Raw genomic sequence first — 9,208 nt, forward strand, 5'->3', positions numbered from 1 at the left:
TACATATTGTGCCATGGGACAAAGATAAAAATGTGCTGTTTTATAGCTCATCTCATGCTATTCTTCACATTTTGCCATGAGGCTGAGGTCATTGTGCAGTCTTAAAGCAAATTTCCTCCAGTCGGTTAGGGGCCCCGGGGCACGTGCCCGTTCGGTAATCCGGGCCTGACCACAGAGACCAGCATCCAGTACAGGACCTCCCCTTGGGCCTCTTACCTGTCATCGTCATTCATCGGAGAAGTCACAAATATGCCATTCTGATAGGGGGACATACTTGGCCATAAGGTTAGAGTGGGCATAAATCGAGAATTGCTTTGCGCTGTCAGTTTTCCTCATTAGCAGTCTTAGGATAATGACTTGAAGGCTTACTTTGCAGTCTTGCCAGTGGTAATGGTGTGCTAATTCAATGTATGTCACTTGTGTTGATTTGCCAGTGCAGTTTCCCTTTGACCTGTGATACTTCATTCTAGCGCCGTACACCATTCTAATTGACTGACACATGTAGCCTGTAGAAGTACTATTTTTTGCTGTTTTGGTTTATAGTGAGTAGTGTGTCAAATACGCAAATAAGATGACCATTTAGGTACTTCTAAAAATTACACAGCAACAACATTAGCAAAAGCTTTGAGGATGGAAAACAGCAATCACCGTGTCATTTTATTACATCAATGAACAAGTTGACAATCTTTTTTTATCCATTTGAACCACTCAGAAAAGAAAAAATATCAGTATTTTTCCCTTGGAATTATGTACAAATGACAAACATCAAATACATTTTCTGTAGACCTACTGAGTTGCCCAGGGTTGCCCCCACACAAAGAAATGGAGTCTTAATATGACATGATTGTGTTTTTGTGATCTAAAACAAACTTGTACTGGTAAAATAACACTCTTTGCCTGTACAAAACAACGTAATTCTGAGAGCCAGAAACACCCCAATTTAAAAAGGTAATCATTTCAGTAAACATGGTCATTATGTACTGAAATAATAAGAAAAGGAGCTGTGATCCATGTGAGCTCCAATGTTAGCTAAACCAACAGTATATATTCTGCTCCAGAGTTGTCACTGGCACACAGTTGAGCCAGACCACATGATGGGAGAGGACAGTGTGTGTTTGTGTCCAAGTCCGTGTGTGTGTGGGGGAAAGAGGGTGGGAGTGAACGAAGGGGGAGGGGTAATAGAAATCCACTTCTCCTGACAAACAAATTACTTTAACATTTCATAGAGTCCCTAAGAATGTAAACATCTGCATGTATTTTAGGAATATTTGTGAGACAAAAATAATAATTTGTGCTTCATTTTATCCAATTTGTCACAGGTATGCATCTATTGATCCAACTCCAGGGAAATGTCAAGCAAAACAGGGCATTATTAAGGGTCACCATATAGTCAGCTGGTCCAGTTGGTCCATCCTCTGAGTTCTGAATCTTGTGACATTTTTTGTTATTTCTCCCCATGGAGATGAAGACCGTGACCCATTAGTGGTTTGGCATAGAAGGGCATAGTAAAGACAATGTGTTGTTGACAGTCAGGGAAAGTGGAAATCTTGATTATTCCATGATGTTCTTGTTGACATCATAAGATAACCGTCTCTTCCCACAGGCCTGTGCGTGCTGACTGGACGAGGGGAGGCCAAGAGAGGGACTGTAGTTGGCTGCTCTATGCCCAGTCATATTTTCCTGCAGACGTGAACAAATGATGACTCTTCTAAAGATTTACATGAACTGTAGTCGTGATCCCATTTGCTTGTTATCCGAGTGCCAGTGCAGATAACAGTCCAATGACCACATGACGAATGACCCATTTATACATTCAGTTTGCTCGAACATGCTGTAGCATTTGTCATGGTGATAGTATAGCTTTTTAAGTTAAGGCTGTATCATTTCTGCCCCATAACAGGAAACAGAGCAGGCCTGTTATCACATTCAACCATGCATTACACTGACTACATGACACTCACCGTGTCATACTGGCCCAAATGTAGCGACTGTAGAAGCCGTTCACGGGAAACAGCATTTGCCCTCTTATATTTCAAGCCAAACATCTTCTTCAGGTCATGGAACCCATCAAGTAAGCTACAGCGACAAACAAAGATATGCAAAGTAAATGAATGGAACAACTGAGCTCCACAGTTATGAATGACACCACAGCCTAGTAAATCATTGTGAATCTATCATTCAACCAATACCGATTCAGTGCATGAAATATTGTCTGACATGCAGCTTATCTCTAGTTCTGGGTTGAAACAGCAGGGTCGTTGTTGGGTGGCGGTGACATTTCATGCTATCTTGAAGGTCATAATTTCTTCCACTAGATGCCAATATTTATAACAACCATCTCAGAATGCTAATTCCAATTTCATGAATTGTAGAACTATAAAGATTCCAGATTATGCTTCCAACGGACTTATTAACATGCAAGCTGAGAAGAAATACGAGTCGGATTTTCTGCTAATGCAGGATCAAACTTCCAAATCATTCCCCGAGCTGGATTTTAATAAAATATCATTGTGGTCTCTTGACCCACTTACCCATGATCCTCTGCAGAGCTTTCATGATCCAAGATGCTTCTGAGGAGCTGGCTGAGCATGGGAACAGCATCACAATCATACAGGGGAGTAGACAGTGACGGGAAGGACTCCACAAACACATTGTTCTGACAGATGGAAAAAATGAAAGATGAAGAAAAAAATTGTATGTATCATTTACAGTCAGTCCCATGGACCATGTATTCCTGGAGATATAGGAAATAGGAATATGCAAGAAGTTGACTCCTGGACTTAGTCACTTCTGAGGAAAGATTTGAAGGCCTACCACATTTCCCTTGGCAGAGAATCTTCCCCTCGTCTTCTCCACAGCATTTGTGGGCCACCACTGTCCTCTTGTGTCATGTCCCTCTCCCTCTGAATCCTTTGGGAAGGCTGTCCAGGCATCCTCTGGTGGTTGGAATGAGAGGTCTGGCCAACATGAGGTCCAATGGGTCGACTCGTTGGTGATGGAATGGTTTTCAAGTGCTGCATGGGAACATTAAGAGGGCATCAGAAATGTATCGTTAGACACTAGCTAGTTTCTATTGAGTCGATATGATCGGTATTCCATGCACTGAGTCGACCTTAAAGTGCAGGGACGTGGTGTATGCTCCAAATAGGCAGCTAGTTCACATTCCGTCCTCATTCAATGACTTGAATGGCCCACAAATAAAGTACTTTGTTTCAGTAGCTGACCTGTTTTTGAAACTTTGTGGAGTGTCATTAAACACCTGATTTATACACCTTGGTTAAAAGCCCATGCAAGTGCCACTGATTTAACTGACATATGACAATCATGACAACAACGCTTAAATATATATATTTTTTTATTGCCATCAGACACAAATGATTAGGAGTTTTGTCTTTGAGGTTCCATGGGGATGGAACGTTTGGATGGATGGGCTCTCTCCCTGCGTGTTCCAAATCGCAGAGGAGCTGCCTGCCTGGGTCTCTGTCTCTTTAAACATGGAGCCCCAGGTCCTGAGGCTAACACGGCTTACATCTCAAAGCCGACAGCACTAGCACTACATTCCCAGCAGCGCTTTCAATAATTAATACCTTCACATGAGCTTGGGAGAGGGCCCTCAAGAATCCAGGTCAGTCCTGACTAACTGATTAGTAACGGGAGCAACACGTCTACATGCCCTGGCTGCCGCATGGTACAAACCACAACAAAGAGAGTTACCACTACTGTTCACATTATGCTAATGTCACAGAGGCAGCAGTAATCTAACTGGAGCATGTGATAGTCACTAGAATTTTCTGTTGCATGTGCGTCGATGTCTTTAACATGGCTCAAAGCACATTTCTGAGGTGCGGTAAGCTAGGGACTTACCAACACTCTCACTTTTCCCAGAAGGCACTAGGGGTGATGCAGTGAAGCGGTCGTCCCAGGGCGGCTGCTCCTCTGCCTGCATGAAAAGCCCAAAGTCATCCTCCACCTCCGGCCCCCCATCCAGGAACCCACCGTTGGAGGCCACCTTGCTCTCGTCCCAGCCCCTCTTCCACTCCTGCTCCCCTGGGCTCCGTAGCAGAGGCACCAGAGCCCAACCTCCAGCGTCTGTCTGCCCCCCATTTGGAGCAGGGAGGCCTGTTGCCATGGCTCCTGAGGAGGCCGGATTAGGCGGCGAGTGTGTGACAGAGGTAGCAGGGCCAGCAGCAGCAGAGGCTCGTAAAAGGGAATTAAACTGCCCAGTCCCTGCCTCCCTCCACCCTCCTACGGCCTCCTCAGTCAGGGTAGCTGATAAATCTGAAAAACACCTCTCTTCCGTGAGCACCGTAAACACCTCTCTACATGTGAGGTCGGACTCATGCTCCTCCGTTGCCCAGCGAGGCCCTCGCTCAGTTCTCTGGGATGTGATGTCTCCCCCTACCAGCCTGGTCTCATTGTCTGTGCTCCTGACCTCAGGCAGTATCTCTCCATGCTCCCCACAGAGTTCCCTAATTTCTGATGCTGTTGACTGGATTCCCTCCTCTCCCTCACAGAGGCCATGCACAGATTTATGGAATACTTCTTTATCCACTACCACAGGATATTTTTCTTCTGGCAGACATTTCACACAAAGCTTATTGTATTGACTATCTGATTTACTTTCCTGATTTATCTGACCATAAGCAGTCTCATCAGTAGCAGTCGAAATGCTGCCCCCTGCTGGTCTGGGTGGTTGAGTGGAGCAGTCTTTGAGGCAGCCTCTCTCAGAGCAGCAGTGTCTCTCTGAAGTTTGAACATCGATCCACCTGTTGGGCAGCTCCCCCTCAGCTATCCCCCCGTTCCCCCCTAGACTCTCAGAATCACACTCTGTGGACTTGATATGATCCACAAACCCAATCACAGCACCCACCATGCCATCAAAGTCTTCCACATGTCTCATGATACCACTGGCCACATCCTTGCCTCCAGTATGGATGTCTGTATCGCATAGTTTGTCCTGGAAGTGCTCCTTGTTGAGGGAGGTTTCAGGATGCAGCCCCTCCTGTGCGCGTGGGCTGTCTGGCTTTCCCCGGTCCCCGACGTCACTGCTGCAGTTTTCTGGGTCAGCGTTGTCTGGAGGCAGGGAGGAGTCACAGGGCTTTGACCGGGTGAGACCAGTCCTGTCCTGCACTTTCTCCTTAATCCCCTCCACACTGCCGCTCGACTGATCCTGCTCACATACAGAAGCAGTTTCCCTCTGACCCTCGCTGCTCCCCTGTCCTCCTCTCCACCCGTGACACTGGGTGCAGGTCTTGGTCTGAGCGTGACTGCATTTGGGGCTTCTAGTACTCCCTCGGTCTTGTTTTCCACTCGGAGTGTCCTGGCCAGTTGTGGGAAACTCCCCTTTGTCCCTGCTTTCCTGGCTCCCTTCCAGGGTGCGCTTACCAGAGTCCTCCGTGCTCTGGAGTGCTCTCCCCTGGATGGGAACCACAGGCTTGCAGGACGTCCTCCACCTCCGGGCTGACCTCGATTTGACCTGGTACAACTCTGAGGCCCCTCCCATATCCCACACCCCCATTTTCCCAACCGTGGAAGAGTCCCTGACCCCTCCCACTTTATCCCTCAGCCAGCTGCCCACCAGCGTGGAGGGGGACTGAGGAGCCAGACCTTGAGTGCAGGGCCTTGGGCTGCCCGTGGAGTAGAGGCACCTTCCACCCTCCGTCTTGAGGAACAGACAACGTGTCTGAGTCTGACCACCTCCCTCAGAGGCCTTCAATGTTGCCACAGTCACCAGTGCCCCCAGGCCTGTCTGTCTGGGGTTGGAGGCATAGTTGGAGTCCAGCGGTAGCCCCAGACCATAACCCAGCCTGCCCCACTGTCCCACTGGGTAGCCATCTGCAGGCCTGGGGCACGTTCCTTGGGACCTGGGGGGAGGTGCTGCCCTCCTGCGGTTCTTGGAGCATGCAGCCCAGGCCCGAAGGCCCTTGACTAAGGGCATGTCCCCAAGCTCCAAGCATCCTGTGAAGGGAAGATAGCTTCTTTGGCACTTCTGCAGCACCTCCCTGGGGGAGCAAGACATCTCCAGGCATGGGTAGTTGTTGTTATTGTTCTGCTGAATCATTGTTGCAGCCTTCAGATGATTAAGATATGTTTGATACTATTGGCTAATGTACAAATCTTCAAACTTCAATGTACCAAGGAGGCTTCAACTACTGAAGAATAGACACTCAAAGTAATGATGCGCTGTGTATTTCGGGAGTAATATTCAGTGACAGTGCTGTCAACAATTGTTCTCCATCCAGATACACAGCTTCAGAGTATTTCTGTCAAGGGGTGTCAGGCATGTAAAGACAGTTCAGACTAAATAAAACAACCTAGGAGGAGAAACAAATATTTGATCAGAGATATATCATGGAAGACATTTATGCAATAACTCATTTAATTTTTTGGAAGGGACATTACTGTACAAAGACTCTCAAAGTCAAATGAAGCTACAAATCAATATCTGCAAGAGCCCACAAGAGAGATTGAATGTAGCGATCCTCACACAATATTTACTACCTATTTTTGATTGGTGTTTTGGGGCACAATCAAATGCCGTATTGTATGTGCTCAAGTTTAAAAATATATATATATATTTTTTATATATATATTTTAGAGAGCCTCATTTTTAACCACAAAGAGCTTACATTTGTTAACCTAAACGGTATAGTTATAGTGGACATTATCATGATATATTATGAAGTAGAGGTTCTTGACCAAACAAACAATGTTAAATTCATATATGCCGTGGTTGATAGGGCACAGTAGGCTATATAGGTGATGCATGTATGATTAGCCCAGAACCAGAGTTTTAATCGGCTACGGGCATTCAACATGTATCAATTGCTTTAAAGCCTACCCGTATGAATATTTAATAAGGACGGTGGCTATAGACAATACAAATCAGAGTTTCCAAAACAGTCGCAATATCTTTTTATTTTAAACGGACGCTGTTAATATAGCCACCACAACTCAATTTTATCATCATCCTTGCTTGCTTATCTTACCTTATCATACCCAGATTCTCAGAGCGAGACGTTGCCAGACGTGTAATTGCCGTTGCGTGTTGTTTGCTAAACCTTAACCTTCATTTGATAGGTCTTGTAGAATAATTTCGTGCGTCTCCCACGAACACGACTCCCTGAACATCGGCCGACGAGGGTTTCTATAATCTACTATAATTTGTTTAGAGGTGGAAAAGGTCCACTCTGCCTGCATCGAAGTCAAAAAGGCTGTTTTAAAAATGAAATCAACATTTTCTGTGAGTCTCTTTGATCAGCTTATTCAAGCCAGCCAGCAGCTGCGTCCTTACCGCAGTAGCCTACAGTACGTGCGTCCAGCAACCAGAATGTCGACGGCAAGATACTTGCGTCCATCCCACTCACACACGTAGCCTAAGCATCATCGCTGTAGCCCACTCTTGAGGTGTGCTGCGTTCATGTGCTAGTCGGAACTAATGTAGTATCATGTATACCTATAACCAGTTAGCAAACCGGAAACTCGGAAAAGTTCGACTAGCTAACTGATTATAGTTATACACGTGCTGCGTTTCAACCAGTTAGCAAGTCGGAAATGTCCGAGTTTCCTTGTACCGACTAGCACTTGAACGCGGCATAAAATTTAGTAGACACAATAGCGACAGGTGACGATGGTTACAATTACAGCTATTGCGTAGACTAGACTAGAATATGATTGTACATTAGCACATTGTACTGCATTAGGATATATGCCTATGCACTAATGACTAATGTGCCATATGGGCTCCAGAGTGGTGCAGTGGTCTAAGGCACTGTATCTCAGTGCAAGAGGTGTCATTACAGTCCTTGGTTCACATCCGGCTGTGATTGGGAGTCACATAGGGCGGTGCAAAATTGTCCTTGTAAATAAGAATTTGTTCTTAAATGACTTGTCTAGTTAAATAAAGATCAAGTAAAATGATGTTTTGGGATAAGTAGGCCACTGAGTGTACAAAACATTATGAACACCAGCTAATTCCATTAAATAGACAACCAGGTGAATCCAGGTCAAAGCTATGATCCCTTATTGATGTCACTTGTTAAATCCACTCTAATCAGTGTAGCTGAAGGGGATGAGACAGGTTAAAGAAGGATTTTCAAGGCTTGAGACAATTGAGACATGGATTGTGTATGTGTGCCATTCAGAGGGTGAATGGGCAAGACAAAATATTGAATTGCCTTTGAGCCGGTATGGGAGTAGGTGCCAGGATCACTGGTTTGTGGCAAAAACAACGCTGCTGAGTTTTTTATGCTCAACAGTTTCCCTTGTGTATCAAGAATTGTCCACCACCAAAAGGACATCCAGCCAACTTGCCACAACTGTGGGAAGCATTGGAGTCAACGTGGGCCAGAATCCCTGTGGAACACTTTTGACACCTTAGAGTCCATTCCCTGACAAATTGACGTTGATCTGAGGGCAAAAGTGGGGGTGCAACTCAATATTAGGAAGGTGTTCTTAATGTTTTGTACACTCAGTGTAAGCAGATGAACATGACTCCCTGAGCATCGGTCGTGCATGTTGCCAGCAAAATATTGCATTTTAAATAAGATATCACTCAAGTTGTATGAGGCTATACTGTAAATCACAACATTTGTATCAACCATAACTGATCAAATGAATTAATGTGGTAAAAATGATCAATTATATATTCGGGTTATACAGTACATGTACCTAGAAGTGAAGTGGTATGGTAAGGTCAACCTGAACCTTCACTAGGTCGGATAACAGTCTATGGGATTTTCTCATTTGGGCAAAAGACTTTCCTCTGTCCTCTCTCCCACGTCCTCTGTGCTACGTGACCCGGAAAGCGATGTGGCTGAGATAGAGATTGAAAGAGGCCTCATCATTGTAACCTTGCCATTATGGCGTTCGTGACATCTCCATTTTGAAGTAATCAATTTTCATCTTCACTATTGGCTGATCCCTCCTGATAACCCGGTCGGACATAACTCCAACGGGGTCACTAGGAGGGATCAGCCAATAAAGTTGGAAATCTCACCCAGTTGACTACATTAAAATGGTGGAAGCCCTCAATTGCATATGCCCATGCTAATTCAGTAACATTGGGAAGTATTCAGACCCCTTGACTTTTTCCACATTTTGTTAGGTTACAGTCTTATTCTTAAAATGTATTCAATTGTTTTTTCCCCTCATCAATCTACACACAATACCCCATAATGACAAAGCAAAAACAGGTTTTAATAAAGGT

The 9,208-nt window shown here is 45.2% G+C and overlaps 1 protein-coding gene across 1 annotated transcript; it reads right to left on the reverse strand.

Moving 5' to 3' along the window:
* Window positions 1–631: 631 nt before the first annotated feature.
* Window positions 632–7,436, reverse strand: LOC109904771 (uncharacterized). Its single transcript, XM_020501915.2, has 6 exons — window positions 6,990–7,436; window positions 3,865–6,314; window positions 2,815–3,014; window positions 2,532–2,656; window positions 1,962–2,076; window positions 632–1,680 (listed from the first exon to the last, which is right to left on the reverse strand). The coding sequence occupies exons 2-6, from the start codon at window positions 6,059–6,061 to the stop codon at window positions 1,552–1,554; spliced, it is 2,766 nt and encodes a 921-aa protein (XP_020357504.2). The 5' UTR covers window positions 6,062–6,314; window positions 6,990–7,436; the 3' UTR covers window positions 632–1,551.
* Window positions 7,437–9,208: the final 1,772 nt, after the last annotated feature.

This window comes from Oncorhynchus kisutch, linkage group LG15 (genome assembly GCF_002021735.2).
Source record: "Oncorhynchus kisutch isolate 150728-3 linkage group LG15, Okis_V2, whole genome shotgun sequence".
NCBI classification, from domain to species: Eukaryota; Metazoa; Chordata; class Actinopteri; order Salmoniformes; family Salmonidae; genus Oncorhynchus; species Oncorhynchus kisutch.